At 36.6% G+C, this 22,574-nt stretch overlaps 1 protein-coding gene across 1 annotated transcript; it reads right to left on the reverse strand.

Moving 5' to 3' along the window:
* Nucleotides 1-1,484: 1,484 nt before the first annotated feature.
* On the reverse strand, nt 1,485-20,681 carry LOC132548833 (splicing factor 3A subunit 1-like). The gene is made up of 18 exons (XM_060212731.1): nt 20,545-20,681; nt 19,175-19,339; nt 18,478-18,500; nt 17,229-17,368; nt 16,643-16,802; nt 16,294-16,447; nt 16,079-16,150; nt 14,111-14,187; nt 13,824-13,925; nt 11,472-11,649; nt 11,019-11,120; nt 10,209-10,381; nt 9,670-9,809; nt 9,162-9,400; nt 7,980-8,197; nt 7,531-7,632; nt 3,359-3,430; nt 1,485-2,928 (listed from the first exon to the last, which is right to left on the reverse strand). Exons 1-18 carry the CDS (start codon nt 20,657-20,659, stop codon nt 2,827-2,829), a joined length of 2,334 nt encoding a protein of 777 aa, XP_060068714.1. The 5' UTR covers nt 20,660-20,681; the 3' UTR covers nt 1,485-2,826.
* Between the last annotated feature and the right edge of the window lie 1,893 nt (nt 20,682-22,574).

Here is a 22,574-nt window from a genome sequence, read left to right on the forward strand (position 1 = left end):
CTTTCGTTTTCGTTTTTCGATATTCATTGTAAGATTCCATTTTTTTCAGAATTTGAAATTATTGAGTAGATCTTGTAATCCTTGACCAGTCTCTGAAAACAAAACCATATCATCACCATCAAGCATAAGAAACAAGCTCAAGACTTGAAATTCTTAATGCTAATTACAATGTGTTATACAAAACAGGATTCAAGATCGTTGACAAACAAAGAAAAAGTATTGGGGACAGTAATTCCCTGGAAGAGACCGATCTCGATTTAGACGAAATAATTTGACACGTAGTAATCGATTAAAATTTCTGCGTTGTCCTCTTAGCCTCTGGGCACCAGATTCACATTTCCCTGGTCCCCAAGGAGTAAGATCTACTTTTTTTCAATATCCAGTCTGCTTTATTGAAAATGCTGCAAAACAAATTTGGACAAAGTCCAGTCATTCTTCCAAAATCATGACAAAATACCTTTATCATAACAGAAGAATCTTAAACCCTTCCTCCGTTTCCCCAGTGTAGTCCAAGTCCCTTAGGCTCCAAGGCCACCAATAAACAAATCTGTATCCCTTCCTCCATTTCCCCAATGTTGTCCAAGTCCCTTAGGCTCCAAGACCAACAATAAACAAATCTGTATCCCTTCCTTCATTTCCCCAATGTAGTCCATGTCCCTTAGGCTCCAAGACCAACAATAAACAAATCTGTATCCCTTCCTTCATTTCCCCAATGTAGTCCATGTCCCTTAGGCTCCAAGACCAACAATAAACAAATCTGTATCCCTTCCTCCATTTCCCCAATGTAGTCCAAGTCCCTTAGGCTCCAAGACCAACAATACACAAATCTGTACCACTTCCTCCGTTCCCCCAGTGTAGTCCAAGTCCCTTAGGCTCCAAGACCAACAATACACAAATCTGTATCCCTTCCTTCATTTCCCCAATGTTGTCCAAGTCCCTTAGGCTCCAAGACCACCAATAAACAAATCTGTACCACTTCCTCCAATAATACCATTGTCCCAACAGAAGGATTTTAGGCTAATCTTAAATTAGCTCTATAGGGACCATCTTCTTGGTGTGGGGATTGGGGTAGGGGTGGGGGTAGGGTTGACCTACCAGGCCAGGTGAGCTAAACAAGATCCCCTGGGACTTTGGTACCCTCTTATTTGCCATTGATCATATGCTGTATTGATAGGTTCATTATTCATGGAAACAACAAGCATGGACAAAGGAATTATAGAAAACAACTTTCATTTCTAAAATACAAGATGGCCACCTGTCAAACATTTTGTTTTACCAATCAGTCTCCAAGTATTCAAAACCAAGGGGAACTTTTATATGAAATTTGTGAAAGATCCATCCAACACTGGAAATAGTGATAACAAGATTTGATTCGAGACTGATTATTGGCCATCCAAAAGATGTGGGGTAATTGAAAGAGCCTATAATTTGATGGTAAACTTTTCAACTTATCTTAATGGATGGAAATGAAAAGACCAAAAGTGTTCTGACATTTTCTTCAATTTTTTCTTTATTTCTATACATCTAAGCATACCTGACCAATATTAAAGAAAAAATGGAATGAGCAAGGTCTTTTCCCCCCAGATATGCTGTACACTTTTGATAAATCTGCAATGATCTTATACAACATATTAATGTGGATATAAGGTTTAATTTACACTGGTGATATTCATCTTTATGTACACCTGATGTTATTTGGAAATTTTGGTTTGATGCAAGATACTGCCCAGATACTTTCATATTAACTAGTGAAAATGAAACTTGTGGTATTCAAACTCGCATATCAAAAAATGTGTGTACATATCTGTAAATGTGTGTACATATCTGTAAATGCGTGTACAAATTATTTTGAGTCATGCAGTAATTCTTAAAAATTTAGTAATCTGTGATGGTATAAATAATCTTGCTCATTCCTTTTAAATCATTCCAGAATGTCAAACCAAGGAAAAATAATACAAAAAGTTCACCGTTATTTTATCCTGCCTTGGCAAAATAAAATTGCCAAGTAATATAAAAAATGACCGATGTCAGTAACAGATAAAATGATAGCTCTGTGTAGGTGCTTAACTGCTTGTCACCAATACTTAACATTTACCCTGGTTGTGGCTAGTTCACACAAAGTGAACTTGGCTGAACTGTACTTTCAGCAGTAAACTGTGAAGCATATATTTACATTAACATTCGCATATAAAGATTCATCAGATACATTTTCTGATATTGTAGTTTACTAAAATAAACTGTCTGTTGGGGGTTTAAATTTGTGCTCTTTCTTTATGTCCAAACCCAAATATAACACACTTAAAACCCCACAAGAATATTACCTCCAATACAGTATTTAGTCCTTGTGAAAAAAAAAAAATCAAACCTCCTGACAAATCCTTTATTTTTCAATCAAACTTTGCACATACTAATTTTGAATTCCAAATGGTAGCCTTGGTTTGTTTTGTATTCTCAAATAATTGTTTACTATACTCCTGCTAAATCATGAATATTAAATCAAAATAAAACTTTTAGGTCTGTACCTAACTTCAAATCTTTAGTGACTTAAAGCAAATGTGAATACAGAAGTGAATCCTTCATTTTTTGTTACTACACTTAGGAGAGTAAGTCTACAGCTCATATAACAATAATATTTTGAATACATATTTCAAATACGTTTTTGTACATTACACCTTTGTAAAATCCCATTTTCTTCAATATTAGAATGGATATTTTCTCGCAACTGTTACTTCTTGGCAATTTAACTTGAGGTTAAAATATCCTCGGAAAAGCCATGATTTGAAAACGGTATATGATAACAAATATAGATTTCCAGAATTAGATGATCTATTTCTTGCGACCTCCTCTTTCCTTCAGCTGAAGTTGAACTGTCGCTCCTTTCATGAAATTGTAGTAAGCTAGAGAGTTGGAGTCTTTCATGAAAATTCCCTGTGTATAAAGAGTCATCATATTAGTGGGATGTAATAAAAGATATCTTTAACCTTTCAAAAAAAATTATGCAATTTCAATTGGAATACTTAGAGATATTTGGATTTTTCAACCCATGCATGATGTACAAATATAAAACACAGTAAAATATATACAGTGAGAAATTCAGATATATAACATAATTAATAGCCAGCCAACATTTGTATGATATAATCCAGAATTCAACTAAACTTGTAAAAGCAAAGATGGGTGAAACAAATGTATCCCATATTCCTACATAGCCGTCAATGTACAATAGGTGAATTTATGTACATGTGTAAGAGCTTCACACAAGACTACAGATTACCATCCCTGTGCTTTACAGTTTACAGCTACTAATACAGGTCTATTTACAGATTTCCACAACCATGATTTTTATAAAAGTAATTACCTCGTATTGGAGCTTCTGTTTTCCAGCTGGAAGTCCAAGACTCTCATTCAGCTTAGCTTTCATTACAGAGATCTGAAAACAAATCATTGTAACAGTGTGAAGGAATTTCAGCTGTATCAGTAAAACCTTTGAGGTGTGAAGAAATTTCAGGTGTAGCAGTAAAACCTTTGAGGTGTGAAGAAATTTCAGGTGTAGCAGTAAAACCTTTGAGGTGTGAAGAAATTTCAGGTGTAGCAGTAAAACCTTTGAGGTGTGAAGGAATTTCAGGTGTAGCAGTAAAACCTTTGAGGTGTGAAGGAATTTCAGGTGTAGCAGTAAAAACCTTTGAGGTGTGAAGGAATTTCAGGTGTAGCAGTAAAAACCTAGAGGCAGTGAACGTAAATGAGAGCATCTGAACATTTAAATGAAACAAAAGTCTTAGGAAAAGGTGACAAAAAGTAGACAGCCCGTTAGAGTATGTAGAATTCTAACATCACTTCAATAAGGTAATCAACTTACAGACTTCTTTAATCTTATAACTAATTGATCGTAAACAAATAAATTGTAAATATGGTTGGAGAGGTAGGAAGCCTATTAATGATCATGCTATCCTTCTCATCAATATACTTTAACTTGCATCTAAAATTTACCTCCTATTTATATTATTCCTTGATCCAGATTTCTATCCAATTTATATATTTCTGAAGATTTCCCTTCACCAACATATTTCTGTAGTCATGATTGACATCATATACGTCAATACGTTACTGTAGTGATTGTAGTCCCTCTGTCTCTTCCTATACATTTCTGTAACCTAGAATTCCCTCTCATCGATATACGTCATTAAGTAACTGTAGTGACTGTAGTCCCTCTGTCTCTTCCTATACATTTCTGTAACCTAGAATTCCCTCTCATCGATATACGTCATTAAGTTACTGTAGTGACTGTAGTCCCTCTCTGTCTCTTCCCATACATTTCTGTAACCTAGAATTCCCTCTCATCGATATACGTCATTAAGTTACTGTAGTGACTGTAGTCCCTCTCTGTCTCTTCCCATACATTTCTGTAACCTAGAATTCCCTCTCATCGATATACGTCATTAAGTTACTGTAGTGACTGTAGTCCCTCTCTGTCTCTTCCCATACATTTCTGTAACCTAGAATTCCCTCTCATCGATATACGTCATTAAGTTACTGTAGTGACTGTAGTCCCTCTCTGTCTCTTCCCATACATTTCTGTAACCTAGAATTCCCTCTCATCGATATACGTCATTAAGTTACTGTAGTGACTGTAGTCCCTCTCTGTCTCTTCCTATACATCTCTGTAACCTAGAATTCCCTCTCATCGATATACGTCATTAAGTTACTGTAGTGACTGTAGTCCCTCTCTGTCTCTTCCTATACATCTCTGTAACCTAGAATTCCCTCCCATCAATATACGTCATTAAGTTACTGTAGTGACTGTAGTCCCTCTGTCTCTTCCTATACATTTCTGTAACCTAGAATTCCCTCTCATCGATATACGTCATTATGTTACTGTAGTGACTGTAGTCCCTCTCTGTCTCTTCCTATACATTTCTGTAACCTAGAATTCCCTCTCATCAATATACGTCATTAAGTTACTGTAGTGACTGTAGTCCCTCTCTGTCTCTTCCTATACATTTCTGTAACCTAGAATTCCCTCCCATCAATATACGTCATTAAGTTACTGTAGTGACTGTAGTCCCTCTGTCTCTTCCTATACATTTCTGTAACCTAGAATTCCCTCTCATCGATATACGTCATTATGTTACTGTAGTGACTGTAGTCCCTCTCTGTCTCTTCCTATACATCTCTGTAACCTAGAATTCCCTCTCATCAATATACGTCATTAAGTTACTGTAGTGACTGTAGTCCCTCTGTCTCTTCCTATACATTTCTGTAACCTAGAATTCCCTCCCATCAATATACGTCATTAAGTTACTGTAGTGACTGTAGTCCCTCTGTCTCTTCCTATACATTTCTGTAACCTAGAATTCCCTCTCATCGATATACGTCATTAAGTTACTGTAGTGACTGTAGTCCCTCTGTCTCTTCCTATACATTTCTGTAACCTAGAATTCCCTCTCATCGATATACGTCATTAAGTAACTGTAGTGACTGTAGTCCCTCTGTCTCTTCCCATACATTTCTGTAACCTAGAATTCCCTCTCATCGATATACGTCATTAAGTAACTGTAGTGACTGTAGTCCCTCTGTCTCTTCCTATACATTTCTGTAACCTAGAATTCCCTCCCATCAATATACGTCATTAAGTTACTGTAGTGACTGTAGTCCCTCTGTCTCTTCCCATACATTTCTATAACCTAGAATTCCCTCCCATCAATATACGTCATTAAGTTACTGTAGTGACTGTAGTCCCTCTGTCTCTTCCCATACATTTCTGTAACCTAGAATTCCCTCTCATCGATATACGTCATTAAGTAACTGTAGTGACTGTAGTCCCTCTGTCTCTTCCTATACATTTCTGTAACCTAGAATTCCCTCCCATCAATATACGTCATTAAGTTACTGTAGTGACTGTAGTCCCTCTCTGTCTCTTCCTATACATTTCTGTAACCTAGAATTCCCTCTCATCAATATACGTCATTAAGTTACTGTAGTGACTGTAGTCCCTCTCTGTCTCTTCCTATACATTTCTGTAACCTAGAATTCCCTCCCATCAATATACGTCATTAAGTTACTGTAGTGACTGTAGTCCCTCTCTGTCTCTTCCCATACATCTCTGTAACCTAGAATTCCCTCTCATCAATATACGTCATTAAGTAACTGTAGTGACTGTAGTCCCTCTCTGTCTCTTCCCATACATCTCTGTAACCTAGAATTCCCTCTCATCGATATACGTCATTAAGTTACTGTAGTGACTGTAGTCCCTCTCTGTCTCTTCCTATACATCTCTGTAACCTAGAATTCCCTCTCATCGATATACGTCATTATGTTACTGTAGTGACTGTAGTCCCTCTCTGTCTCTTCCTATACATCTCTGTAACCTAGAATTCCCTCCCATCAATATACGTCATTAAGTAACTGTAGTGACTGTAGTCCCTCTCTGTCTCTTCCTATACATCTCTGTAACCTAGAATTCCCTCTCATCGATATACGTCATTAAGTTACTGTAGTGACTGTAGTCCCTCTCTGTCTCTTCCTACACATCTCTGTAACTTAGAATTCCCTCTCATCGATATACGTCATTAAGTTACTGTAGTGACTGTAGTCCCTCTCTGTCTCTTCCTATACATTTCTGTAACCTAGAATTCCCTCTCATCGATATACGTCATTATGTTACTGTAGTGACTGTAGTCCCTCTCTGTCTCTTCCTATACATTTCTGTAACCTAGAATTCCCTCTCATCGATATACGTCATTATGTTACTGTAGTGACTGTAGTCCCTCTCTGTCTCTTCCTATACATTTCTGTAACCTAGAATTCCCTCTCATCGATATACGTCATTAAGTTACTGTAGTGACTGTAGTCCCTCTCTGTCTCTTCCTATACATTTCTGTAACCTAGAATTCCCTCTCATCGATATACGTCATTAAGTTACTGTAGTGACTGTAGTCCTTCTTTGTCTCTTCCTATACATTTCTGTAACCTAGAATTCCCTCTCATCGATATACGTCATTAAGTTACTGTAGTGACTGTAGTCCCTCTGTCTCTTCCTATACATCTCTGTAACCTAGAATTCCCTCCCATCAATATACATCATTAAGTTACTGTAGTGACTGTAGTCCCTCTCTGTCTCTTCCTATACATTTCTGTAACCTAGAATTCCCTCTCATCGATATACGTCATTAAGTTACTGTAGTGACTGTAGTCCCTCTCTGTCTCTTCCTATACATTTCTGTAACCTAGAATTCCCTCTCATCGATATACGTCATTAAGTTACTGTAGTGACTGTAGTCCCTCTCTGTCTCTTCCTATACATTTCTGTAACCTAGAATTCCCTCTCATCAATATACGTCATTAAGTTACTGTAGTGACTGTAGTCCCTCTGTCTCTTCCTATACATCTCTGTAACCTAGAATTCCCTCTCATCGATGTAAACATATCATTTAGATTTCCTTCCCTTCCCTAACTCTATAGAGTCCAGATTACTCAAACATCTACACTGCCTGTCTCTTCAGCACTATGTGTGAGTTTGACTACTATACATACCGTGTCTGTAAGAGGAAGAGTAAAGGACAGTGTCTGACCATTCAGCTTCCATTCTGCCTTTTCTGTAACCTTGGGGATGACCACTTTGAAGGTAACCGGTCCCTAAAGTACACAAAAAGACAACGATGGTTATGAAAGAAATTAGAAAGCATTATCAAAATATTTCAAATACTTTCAGAAGCTATAAAACAAGCAGCCATGGATGACACTTTAACCATGAACATGTTCTAATCTGTGATATTTTGTCAGGAACATTATTCATAAAATACATAAAATCTCTAATACAAATTTGATGTTCTGCAGTATATATCAATATCTAATTCTCTAAAAGAAGAACATATTTCACACATACTTCCTGACCAAAACTTAAGTTTGATACCATATAAAAATGCCAATAAAACACATTTAATAATCAAATCATGCCAACAGTTTAACAAATAATAGTTTACCTTGTTTCTTTTGAGGAATTCTCCTTCAGGAACAAGCTGGTCCTCTGTTTTTTGTTTCTTTGCCATTGGTTCATCCTCCATTGAGGGCGGCGGGGGATGGTGACTCTTGTGAGGTGGACCTGGGGGTCTGTTGCCCATCAGGGAAGGTGGATAATTTGGGGGATGGGGAGGGCCATGAGGCATCATATGTTGTGGCATGTGCATTTGAGGATGGATTCCTTTATAGAAAAAAATGAAATAGTAAAATGGTAACATCAGAGTCTTGAACACTTCAATGCATCAAAACCTATTTACATTATAGGATAATTACATCTACACAATCTATAATTGTATTTTTTCTTAAGAACAAGAGATCCGAAAGGGATCCTGGTGTCCACCATCGTTTGATCTTTATTTGCTCTTTGAGTTTTGGGTCTTCTCCCTCATTTCTCTTCTCTGTTTTTCCTCTTAATTATGAGACAACTGAACATTCGTTTGCAGAAATAGTGATGAGAATCTTTACCTGTCAAATCCAAGAGAGTTGCCTGAAAGCCATTTTGTTTTTTCTGATCAATCCCAAAATCAAACAGGCACAAGTAGAGATCAAAGGGAACATACATATTAAATCTGAGAGATCCATATGGTACTTCTTAGGAAATAAGGAAATAGGAATCTTTATGATGGCACCTGTTGGCCATTTTTCCCTTATCAGTACCAAAACCAAACAGGCACAACTAGGGATCAAGAGTAACATACACATGAAATTTGAAAAAAGAACCTACGCTAACAAACTTTCTCTGTCAAAATCAAAGATTGTTTTTCTGATCAAACCCAAAATCAAACGGAAATTACTAGGGACAAAGTGACCTCTACACTTGAAATTTGAGAAAAAGATCATTAATTCTCCAGAAATAGTGATAACAAACTTTCAAATTCAAAATCCAAGATGGCCGCCTGTAAGCTGTGTGGTTTCTCTGATCAGTCGCAAAATTAAATTGGTACAACTAAGGACAAAGAGACCTACATATGAAATTTGAGAAAGATCCATCAAGTACTTCTCAAGAAAATGCGATAACAAAAATTGTTTATGGATGGACACACCACGGACATAGGGCGATTTGAATAGTCAACCATTTGATGATGGTGGGCTAAAAATCTTCTAATCAATCAAGAATCATTCTAGCTGTCAGAAGAGTTACTCACCCAGAGGCATGGGTGGCCTTGGTGGCAGCACCATTAGGCCACCACGGGGCTGTTGCATCAGCGGTTGTGGCATATGCTGCTGTTGTGGAGGCCGCGGAGGCATCTTCTGTACAGGTGCTAGCTTCGGAGCCTGTGGGGGAGGGGGTTGGGATTTAGGAGGTGGAGGTGGTGGTGCAGCCTTGGGAGGAGGAGGCTGTTTGGGTATGGCTGGTCCAATCTTTTCCTTCTCCTCATCTGGTCTACAACATTAAATAAGACATTGATATATTCAAATAAAGTACTTAGGAACAATATTGTCAATTTACTATAACATGTCTTTTTTCCATTTAAGACAACCATAAAAATAAATAGTAAAGCAAACTAAATCTAAACCAAATCACAATGGTTGTAAAACTAGATCTGATATCAGAAAAAGGCAACAGGTAATTCTATGTCTGTTTTCCTGATCACATTGAAGATTACATTTGTTTCATTTACAACTAGTATAGACAAGATAATAGATACGTACAGGAGTCCTTTGACTTTGTGTATGACAGCAATCTGCTCCTCTATGGTGATATTCTCACGTGCCTTCTGTGTGACTTTCTCCATGGAAGCTGTGTGTCCATCCCACACAACCTTTTTCTCTTTCTTCTCCTCTTCACCGATCTGAAAAATAAATTATTCAACTTTTAAAAAATTTCTACAACAAAACATGTACAGATAAATGACAAGTCAAATCATTGTAAGCAATAATTCAGTACTTAGATAAAATATGTGGTTTTAAGTAGACAAGTTAAATCAATACTTCTGAGCTAGTCCAGAGTGTTTCCATTTAAATGCTAAAATACAGTATACAGTTTAATCCAATGAACTTTCACTCAATGATAATACAAGACACTTGCCTTTGTCATAAAATGTTGAAAAACCCTTTTGTTGTAAATTAAAATTTGTAGTAGTGTATTGTTAAAACTGCCAGACAAGTCTTATGATATCATATTTTCAATTGACAACCAAATTTTTTAAAATATAAAGATAAGCACACTTAATTTCAGATCTTTTCCATACCTTTTTACCAATCTGGGTCTCCTCCACACCAGCACCAAAGATGTCAGTACGCCTCTCAGCCAACATTTTCAAGCTACTCTCAATGGCCGAGCCTGGAGCAAACACCTCTTCCTGATCACGCTTCTCTGTAATTGTTCTCTTACGGGCTTCAATCCACTTAGGATCCAGCAAACCTGATCAAAGCAACATCATGATAAAACCAAACAGATCAAAAAGAAAGATCTCCAGCTTCTTACAAATCCTACAACTTAGTGTTTCAACTTAGTATCATTATTACACATAAAACAGCCAGGTGATTATTAACAAGAATCCATGTCCTATCAACCCTTATGTGTCTAGTAAGGAAAGTTTGTTTTTATTAAATAAATACAGTGGTCTCTATTGGATTGACAAGACGTTTATTAGAAAAAAGTCTTGCCTGACTTTAAGTGTCTAGCAAGATAAGAAAGTTGTCTTACAGATTCTCATATGTCTATGTGGACAGTGTTTGTTAACTGGAATCAATGGAAGCTGTCTTACCGACCCTCATGCGTCTATGCGGACAGTATGTCAGAGGTGACATGGTGATTATCATGTGTCTGTGGACAGTATGTCAGAGGTGACATGGTGATTATCATGTGTCTGTGGACAGTATGTCAGAGGTGACATGGTGATTATCATGTGTCTGTGGACAGTATGTCAGAGGTGACATGGTGATTATCATGTGTCTGTGGACAGTATGTCAGAGGTGACATGGTGATTATCATGTGTCTGTGGACAGTATGTTACAGGTGACAAGGCAATTATCATGATTCAGTGGTGGTTTCTTACCAATCCTCATATGCTCCTGCACCTTGTGGGCGGGGATCTTTTCGCCAGTGATAGGTGACACAAGATACTGGTCAGAGGTATCCTCAAGAGGGAGGGCCTTGGCTGGAGAATAAAATCATAGAACCACACTATTATTATATCTTAAAGACCACACCTACATGACAATCTGCATACAACACTATCATTCAAGCATTCTGTGTCCTTCACATTAATCATTTATTTTCTGTCACAACTTACAGAGATAGTAAGCGTGACTCATTATATCTAAATATTCCCTAACAAAACATGACTGATATAAGTCCCTTCTAACATGTATCTTCTAAGTCCTTGGCTTTCACTGAAAGAAGGATCGAAGTCCCTTCAAACATAATCCTTCTATGTCCTTACCCTGAGATGAAGGATCAAACTCCCTTTGCACACAACCCTAACATTTTGCTTCACTTATTTCATTACCTTTTGGATCATAGTCTTTCCTAACCACCACTTGATCTGGCATCGGGGGGAGTGGTGGCGCTGGTATATCACTAGGAGGTGGGGGAGGTGGAGGAGCAGGTGCTGGTGGCTGAGGTGGAGCAACTTCATGTAGCTCCTCCTCGTCTTCGTCTGCAGAGGAAGACGACTCATCCATGTCCTGTAAACAAGTAGCATACTTATAAAACACACAGTAGAAATACAGAACAACCTAGAAGTTATAGACAGGATAAAACATCATCCACTTCCTAATACATGCACGGTTTTCTTATCGGATCTAATAAAATATAGAAGATAAACGAACCTCTGAACAACAGAGTGGAATAATATACACTCATGCCATGATTTATTGTATTGAAAAGAATAAAAATATGGAAATGGTAATAAAAATAATAAGTTAAAATATCAAGATGGAAAAGACTGCTTTATTTTTTATTCATAAATTAAACTAGACTAAGTTCTGAAAGAAATCTGTGAACAAGATTGAAAAGCAGCAAAGGGCAAGGTTTTTTTAAAAATATTTATAAAAGTTGGGAAAACATCTGAGACCTAATGTCCTATAAGTATACATGAGCAGAAGTTTGTCCCCCAGGTCCCAGGAGGATACTATACACTATGCAATGTGCTCTTAAAAAAAAGGGATAAAATCCAGGTATAAGAAAGCACCTCAGGAGTTCTTTTTCTTATACTCTAATTTTTCAAAATATTATTGAATTGAGAAAATCGAGAATAAGATAAATTGGTGAAAAACTGAAAAAGGAAATCTGCAGACAAAATCAAAATGCTTAAAAATCATGCAGAAAAAAATGAGTAGAATTGCTTTGTAAAAAAACACTTAATATCATAGGTATAAAGTCTATCAAGTTTGAAAGAAATTGGTTCAAAGCTGAGAGAAGAAATATCTGGGCAAGATGAACATTACGAAACAACAAGGGCAATAACTCTTCAAACTACAGACAAATCAAACTGTCAACTGTGAAAGATATCAGTTGAAAACTGAAAGGGAAGATTTAGGGACAAATATGAGTTTACAACTGACAGACAATGACATACCATAATATGTCCCATCAACATTTTTGACAGGTGTATTCAAACTACCTGTACCTTATTATGATTAAATATGAACTTTTTGACAAAAATGAGAGCTGAGAACAGCATAGCTCACAGGTTGAGGACATATTTCGTGTGAACACCAATGTGTATTCTGATGAGTCATTAACATCCTTTTACCTGTAGCTCACCAATGTGTATTCTGATGTGTCATTAACATCCTCTTACCTGTAGCTCACCAATGTGTATTCTGATGAATCATTAACATCCTTTAACCTATATCTCACCAATGTGTATTCTGATGAATCATTAACATCCTTTTACCTGTAGCTCACCAATGTGTATTCTGATGTGTCATTAACATCCTTTAACCTATATCTCACCAATGTGTATTCTGATGTGTCATTAACATCCTTTAACCTATATCTCACCAATGTGTATTCTGATGTGTCATTAACATCCTTTAACCTGTAGCTCACCAATGTGTATTCTGATGTGTCATTAACATCCTTTAACCTATATCTCACCAATGTGTATTCTGATGAGTCATTAACATCCTTTTACCTGTAGCTCACCAATGTGTATTCTGATGTGTCATTAACATCCTTTTACCTGTAGCTCACCAATGTGTATTCTGATGTGTCATTAACATCCTTTTACCTGTAGCTCACCAATGTGTATTCTGATGTGTCATTAACATCCTTTTACCTGTAGCTCACCAATGTGTATTCTGATGAATCATTAACATCCTTTAACCTATAGCTCACCAATGTGTATTCTGATGTGTCATTAACATCCTTTTACCTGTAGCTCACCAATGTGTATTCTGATGAGTCATTAACATCCTTTTACCTGTAGCTCACCAATGTGTATTCTGATGAATCATTAACATCCTTTAACCTATAGCTCACCAATGTGTATTCTGATGTGTCATTAACATCCTTTTACCTGTAGCTCACCAATGTGTATTCTGATGTGTCATTAACATCCTTTTACCTGTAGCTCACCAATGTGTATTCTGATGAGTCATTAACATCCTTTTACCTGTAGCTCACCAATGTGTATTCTGATGTGTCATTAACATCCTTTTACCTGTAGCTCACCAATGTGTATTCTGATGTGTCATTAACATCCTTTTACCTGTAGCTCACCAATGTGTATTCTGATGTGTCATTAACATCCTTTTACCTGTAGCTCACCAATGTGTATTCTGATGTGTCATTAACATCCTTTTACCTGTAGCTCACCAATGTGTATTCTGATGTGTCATTAACATCCTTTTACCTGTAGCTCTATTTCTGTTTGCCGTGCCTTTCCTACATTCTTTTCTATCTCCACTTCCTCTTCGTCGTCAGATTCTACCTCCATCTCTTCTCCCTCATCAACCTATAAAGCCAGAAGACACATAAGTCACAGTGATTTTCTCACTTGACATAAGACCCTGTTGTTTGAACTACATACTTGTGTAAAAACTTACTTTTTAACAATAAAACTGAATATAAGACAAAAATTAAGATGCACAATTTTTTTCAAAATCTACAATATTTTTAAGTTTGAACTCTTGGACTTACCTCCCCTCTATCTATTCTCTCCTGAGCAAGAACACGAGCTCCCACCTCAGAGGGTGTGGTCGGAGGTGGCAGGTTACCTGGAGAAATTATATGTCAGCTATTACCATAACACAAAGTATAAATCAATGCATACATCTAATGTCAGTGTCACCCATATTCCCCTAAGTCTCCCTTCCTCTAATGTCAGTGTCACCCATATTCCCTTAAGTCTCCCTTCCCCTAATGTCAGTGTCACCCATATTCCCTAAAGTCTCCCATCCCCTAATGTCAGTGTCACCCATATTCCCTAAAGTCTCCCTTCCCCTAATGTCAGTGTCACCCATATTCCCTAAAGTCTCCCTTCCCCTAATGTCAGTGTCACCCATATTCCCTAAAGTCTCCCTTCCCCTAATGTCAGTGTCCCCCATATTCCCTAAAGTCTCCCTTCCCCTAATGTCAGTGTCACCCATATTCCCTAAAGTCTCCCTTCCCCTAATGTCAGTGTCACCCATATTCCCTAAAGTCTCCCTTCCCCTAATGTCAGTGTCACCCATATTCCCTAAAGTCTCCCTTCCCCTAATGTCAGTGTCACCCATATTTCCTAAAGTCTCCCTTCCCCTAATGTCAGTGTCACCCATATTCCCTAAAGTCTCCATTCCTCTAATGTCAGTGTCACCCATATTCCCTAAAGTCTCCCTTCCCCTAATGTCAGTGTCACCCATATTCCCCTAAAGTCTCCCTTCCCCTAATGTCAGTGTCACCCATATTCCCTAAAGTCTCCCTTCCCCTAATGTCAGTGTCACCCATATTCCCTAAAGTCTCCCTTCCCCTAATGTCAGTGTCACCCATATTCCCTAAAGTCTCCCTTCCCCTAATGTCAGTGTCACCCATATTCCCTTAAGTCTCCCTTCCCCTAATGTCAGTGTCACCCACATTCCCTAAAGTCTCCCTTCCCCTAATGTCAGTGTCACCCACATTCCCTAAAGTCTCCCTTCCCCTAATGTCAGTGTCACCCATATTCCCTAAAGTCTCCCTTCCCCTAATGTCAGTGTCACCCATATTCCCTAAAGTCTCCCTTCCCCTAATGTCAGTGTCACCCATATTCCCTTAAGTCTCCCTTCCCCTAATGTCAGTGTCACCCATATTCCCTAAAGTCTCCCTTCCCCTAATGTCAGTGTCACTCATATTCCCTAAAGTCTCCCTTCCCCTAATGTCAGTGTCACCCATATTCCCTTAAGTCTCCCTTCCCCTAGTGTCAGTGTCACCCATATTCCCTTAAGTCTCCCTTCCCATTGCGAACAACCTTTTGTCTTTACTCCTTTTCCCGATATTTTTCAGTCAAACTACATTTACACGACCACTTTCATCCCCCCAAACCAGAAATATTATCAAACATTGTAGAGGAAATCTTGCCTTCACAGCTTCAAAAAGAAATATAAAATAACTGTGTTTGTCAGTGACATAACAACTGCTTACCATAGAAACTAGTTCAATGTGTAATATTATGTACAATCATATAGAGGTTTCAAATGCTTAGTTGTTTAAATAGTAAAAGCTAAATGCACTATTAACAATAACATTAACAAAACAAAGTATTCCAATACTAGAGAATTTGGTCAAACTGAAGGTGTTCAGACATTTAATCCTATCATCATGCTACTTTTCACTATTGCCCTTTCTCAATGTTTATAGAGTGAATGTAAAAAGTAGACTTAGTAGAATTAGATGCTGATGTCAAAATATGTTTTTATGAAATCTGAAACCCTGGGTGGATGTTTCCTTGAGTGAATGTTTCCCTGTATGCAGCATCAAAGTAGTATATAGGGAACTATCAGGTGTTGGTGAATACATTATACTGGGATAACACCTACTTTACACAAAGATTACAGGTGTCAAGTATCATCTCAAAACATTTGTTCCTAAAACATCAGGAAATGGTTGGAAAATAAGATGAACAGAATTTGTTTCAGGGCATCTGTGAATATTTACCTTGTTCACTGGGCTGGAAGTCCACTGTTTCCACCACAACAAAATCATGCCAGTCAACCTGTGCATAGGCCACTGAATAACAGATAGGGTCACAGAAATTAATTTACATGTAATTAGAGAACAGATCTTATAGACAAAATTAAATTAAACACCTATATGGCACTGAACAAATTCTAGAAAATATTAACAGCCACACTCTGATATGATGTACTGACCCCTTTCTCTCTCAATAGCCTCGGCCTCCTTCCTTCGCTCCCTCTCCTGGTATTTGGCCCACTCTACACGGTACTTCACCTGGTTTAGTACCTTGTGATAGTCATCACTCTCTGACTTGAGTTGTGCTAGTAAGTCCTTGGGAGGGATCAAGATCTGATGATATAAATACAAGGTTTATCATCAAGCAGTGTACCCTGTTACTCTCCCTGACTAATTATATATTTCACACCTTAGTATCCTGTTATTAATATTGATTACAGACCTTTGTATAATGTTCAACAAAATTGGTGAAATCACCTTTAAAACTAGGAGTTTTACCTGAAAAATGTTGAGACATTGATTACAGACCTTGGTATACTGTTCCACAAGTTTGGTGAAGTAGTTGAAGAGACTGTGCTGGGGTCGGAGAAAGTCAAATTGATAATTTCTTTGCTCCCTGTTCATCAAATTGGTAAGGAACTGTCGTCCATTTCTGGCCACAAACTGGGCAGTTAGTTTGACCACGTCCCTGTAAACAAAACAATAAGTATCACTCAAAACACTTAAGGCGTATAACAATTGTCAGAAAATTATCAATACTATTGTAATGTTAAATTTACTATTTATACCAAAACTGTACAGATATGTAGATGACAAAAACACAAAACCACACAATTTGGATTTAATCAACTTCAGCTGCAAAGTCTGATGCTCAAACAATGGTGTTACTGCATCCCTGTGTTTGAAGAGGCAAGTTGTTGATAAAACAATTAATGAAAAAATAAAAACTATTCTAACATTCAGAATAAAGAAGGGACATAAAATAAGAAGAGGATCAAATAATCTGATTTTAATTGTTAATGGTAATACAATTGTACTTGTCCTATATAACTAGAGACTGATCAACTCTTTAAATCATCATATATATTAACTAGGAAAATAAATATTTACTTACAGGTCAAAAGCTGATATAGAAGGAGGGTCAGCAACAAATTCAAACTCAGCAGGTGGTTCAGTGGGTATGATGGGGATATCAATGATCCGAGCCTGCTCCAACATAGGCTTCTGTAGTCCTGGTACTGACTGTCCACCAAACTAAAACACCACAAAAAATGTCCTGTTCTCAAGTATTCATGTAAACAGCCAGTCAATTCAAACATTTATTATTCAGGGCTCTCACACCCCATTTTGGGCCCAGGAATTGGGAAAAATAATGGTGTTTTCCTTAGAATTGGGAAAACTTGGGGTCTAATTGGGAAAAAAAGATACTATTTTGCATATTTGGCCCCAAATTTGGCAGATCGAGAGCCCTGTTATTAATGAACCTATTCAAATGTACTGATTGATGTTTTCTTTTAAATCACTCACTGATATTAACGAAGCATATCTTTAAATATTGAAATTGTCTATTTAACATAATACATAAATTTAATCTGGACGCAGTCAATCTTTTTAATCTGTATCTGTTTTTAAAAATTCATTATGAAATACTTGTTCTTAAATAAATCACATGCAAATATTCTGTGCTGTGTACCAATGGTTTGTTATACATAATTGGAGCCAAAAGTCATGTCATCTGACACACGCACGATGTGACAGCAAAAGAGATGAAAGAAATCACACTTGATCAATGCTAATAAAGTGCTGTGTATGTGTATAATTGGTGGTAGCATGTGCTTACAGCAATAAATTACAACCTGCAACAATTGCAATTATTCATACCATTGACCTTAACAGAACACACATGGAGTGATTCATACAACATCAATGTCCCTCTAAAAAGTTTGGTTATGTACAATATCTCCAGGCGTTCACACGATCAAAGTAAATATCAAAAGATGAATGATTGCAATTCTACAATCAGATAAGCAAAGAAGATAACTTATTGAAAGTTATCCAGCCAAATTCAATAATTTGTTGTCATCAAGTTTTTGGGATCCATGTCAAAGGTCTCAATAAGTATATATTCCGAAAACATTTCCTTCACCATATCATTATAATATACTTAAAATATTTACTTACAAGTACAGCAAATCATTTATCTTATTGATTGTAAAATATTTGATGTAGTGTACAAGGGAGTTACCTGTACACTTTTACAGTTAAGACTACTTGCCAGCTGGAAATATTTACCAATCCTTTTGATTATAAAAGGTGGGGTACTTGTATTAATGATTTACACTAAGCTAGTGCTACACAATTACCTTTGGAGCTGAAGGTTCTTGTCCTACAATGAAATAAAAAGCAAATTTTAAAACAAATAACAAAACATAATTAATTCAAATGTCATAATTTCCTTAAAATCATTTTGACATTACAGGAGAGGTACTTGTTGGTATCAAGATCAGAGATGACCATTTACCAGTGACGTGTGAAATAGTACCATTATATAGAATCATTACGAAAAGACATTTTTTAAATATATTTTATGAATATGTAAGTATTTAACAAGTTAAAAATGAAATCTTAAGGTTAACTTGTCCACATTTCAGAATATTTCAGGGTGAAATTTAAGTAATACATGTATCACTGCTTTGTATACCTACAGTATAGTGACCTATGTCAAATTTAACTGGTCCCATAGTGTATGGTCAGACCAAATATAAATACAAATGGACATTCCAAATCACTTTCGTTGAAATCTCTTAGAACAAATATGTATAAACCAGATTTTCATTATGGCTGTCATAATCATTGATAATAATCATTTTGGATAACTGATTAACTATCAGAACCACAAGTGTAACATTTCATCTTTTTTTAATCAGAATAACTTCAGTAATGCTTGAAGTTCAATTGAAAATTGATCATGTAAAAGTAAAATTTTGAGGTTAAAATACAATATCAACTTTTATCAACAACCAAATCTCAACAACAACATTAACAATGTCAGAATCTTACCTCTGCCTTCCTTAAACTCCTTCACCTTGTGTTGATAGTATGCATGGTAGGGATCAGAAGGGTTCAAAAAGTTGAATTTTGGGTTGTTAACTTCATTCTGACGAATCCTACTCTCAAATTCTGGACCATTTCTGGCTACAAAGCTAGCAGTCTTATCAACAATATCTGAAGTTTAGTGTTAAAGATCAATAAACAGAATAAGAAATTAAATAGTTATCAGTACTTACTGATGATTACATTACTTAGTTATTGATATCTCTCTTTACTTACTTGTGAAAGTAATAAATAATATTCAAATTCTTTTTTGATTATCTTTATGATTTCAATTTTTCATCCAGCTATCACCACATTTTTATTTTTGCATCATATCCATTACAAGTACACATGGATACTTAGCTGTCAGAACAATAAACAGTTTTTGTCCATCACTATCTAGGTAAGTTGATTTTGCATGAAAATGAAAGTTTCAGTCTGATGATAGAAAAACTTGTCCCTTATAGTGTTAATCAATGTTTACATCATTGCCTTAGATTTTAAAATGATCTACTTTTAGTAACTATCAGATATGATGTAGTTTTGAACAAGTGTGGCAATAAACATTTTAGTCAAAATCAGATGATTTTCTTGGCCTGTTTACCTAACAAATCTTCTTTACTTAGACTACTGATGGGACAAGCATGACATACAACTGGAACTGTAAACAAGACCCCATTTAGACTTACATTATGACAATAGCTGGTCACCCTCTTTCAGTTGTCGACTACCATTCATTGACCAGTAAGAAATAGAACCTAGTTCCATATAAATAATATACAAATTAAAATATGTATCATCTTGAAAATATGTTTTCATGTAGAATAAATCAGTTTTAACTCCATCGATTTTCAAATAATTTTCAGCATGTTTCATGCATAATATAGTATAAAATAATGACAAAGGGTTTTCCCTTGATGTTTTAGGTATTTTTTTTTTTCATCATGGTATCTATATTACTTCTACGTTGATATTACAAAATTAGGAAGTAAACAATGCACATTGAGACAAAGACTTGGTAATGTAATACAGTATTACACCTTCCTGGACAAGGTACTATATAAAATGTAAATGTGACCAAAAAATCAGCTTAAAATGATGTGGGGACGAAACGACCGCTTGTCGTTAAAGTGGCAATGCAACTCTCAAACCTCCACAGAAAATGACCAAACGTTAAACAGTGGTAATCATTAAACCAACAAAAGGGATTCGTTATGAACTGATTATGAATGGTGAACAGATCACGAAAACTGGAGACCGAGTTAGCTAGTTCACACGTGAACGTCGCCGAGCATACGTTCAAACAAGCGTACGCACTTCTCACAATTGAAGGATACTCCTCACTTCTGGAGGCGGATAAATTATTCCGATGACTGGTTTAGCTGCTGCAACTTCTTCGTTTGATTTTCCTTCTGGCACAGCGGCCATCGGGGTTCCTTCGATGGGCGGCATCGTCTGAAATCGGTTAAATTCCAACCATAAACTAATGGCCTCGCGCAAGGTACTTCCAAGTTCAAGGTTGTTCCCTAATCGACGTTAGTAAAATGCTTTAAAATTGCTCTGAAATGTCCCTTTCACGAAGCCGCTGACTGACTCTGATCAGAAATAAAATCTCGCGAGATAACCGTCATATTTTTACCATTAGTTGCTGAGGACGCTTGCTGTTCTGTCATGTTGTTGATGCGAAAACAATATGGATAGGTGTTAGTTAACAAAAGTCACTGTAAGTACATGTTTTGTTACTTTTAAGTATCAATTAACAATTCAAAAAGAATTCTGAAGAAAAAAATCTGGTAGCATGTGTTGACTGAACATGTATGCCGGTCACCGTGATAACAACAGTAAATAAACAAGGAACCAACTTGCCGGAAGGGTTTTCTCTACAACTGTTAGAAACACGCGTAAATACCACTGTAAGTGATCTGTTTAGCCTATTTGTTTATTATTTATTATATGAATGCACAAAGAATGATTGATGGTGCAATGAATAGGATACAATCATAACGGATATTGAGCTACATTGTAGTTCACTTAATCCCAACCGCGAAAATATCTTCGTCCTAATGTAACTTTCAGTAAAACGTTGAAGAGGACAAATAATTCTATTTAAATTGATGTTGTGAAAATTCACGATATCATACGTTTATACCAATACGAAATCGGTGTAGATTCACTTTTTGTAAATATGCCTGCATTTATGATCCTTTCAGAACTTAAGTTGGAAAATAATTCAGACGTTTCCGTGAGGAGTCGGTATTTACTTAAAACATGTATACATCCTAATCAGACTACACAGGGAGCCCTCCAATGCATATACACAACTATTCTACTTGTGATTTGATGTCATAGAAAACTTGCAGCGCATACGACATAACACTTTATCTGTAAATGCACCTACTTCACCTGTACCTTTGAGTATACAGATTTGTCACATTTTTTTTTCGTGGCGGATTTCTGAACTTTGTTTGTATTTTAGTGGGGCTCATTTTGAGTAATTGTTTATTTCGATATCCCCACAAAGTGTTTTTTTAATAGATATCACTCAGCCTTAGTATGTTTTAATCTCAACTTTTCATAATTATCAGGAGGAAGTTCTCTCAGAATATATCTGAATCTCATAAGTTTGCCAAATGATGCATAGACCAGGACTTCAAGTCTACTGCACAGTGCTTACTAAATCTACTTTATTTACTTAAATGTTCATTATTCCTGCTATGCTAAACCTTGGATGGGACACAAACCCCTTTCTGCTGAAAGGAGTAATGCAAACATGTGGAAAAAAGCCTAAGAGTTGATATATAGTTGACTAATTGGCTGACAACACAAAATGTACCCTTTGTTACTTTGCCATTTTTTTGTAAGTTCTGCAGAGATCAGAGGCCATGATATCTATTATCTATGTCTGGGTTTTCCATAATTTTGTTAGTAGTAGGCTGTGTAGTGAAAGTAGGAGGCTGGCGAAGCAAGCCAACCCGAGCCGCAACGTGGCAAGGTGGGGGTGGCCTGTCGTGTACAGAACATTATTACGGAACTGGATTGGTGTAGGCGGCCAAATAATCAAAGTAGCCAGTCAAATTGGCCGGCGACTGGCTCTTATGGAAAACCCTGCTATGTACAAGCAAAGCACTGAAAGCAGTCTGTACAACTGCATGTAAATATCATAACAGAATAGTCAAACTCCTGACATGATTGAAGCTGTGATCAAGATGATCAAACAAAGTACAGAATTTTAAGTTGATAGGAAAATAAAGGAAAAGAAACAGACTATTTATTATTCAAGGCCTAATTGACCAAATTGACTCTGGAAACTAAACAAAAGTAGAGTCTGAAATTCTCATCGCCTTCATATTTGAACATCTATCATCAT

This window comes from Ylistrum balloti, unplaced genomic scaffold (assembly GCF_031769215.1).
Source record: "Ylistrum balloti isolate Yb309-2 unplaced genomic scaffold, AGI_CSIRO_Ybal_v1 Utg369618, whole genome shotgun sequence".
Lineage (NCBI taxonomy): Eukaryota > Metazoa > Mollusca > Bivalvia > Pectinida > Pectinidae > Ylistrum > Ylistrum balloti.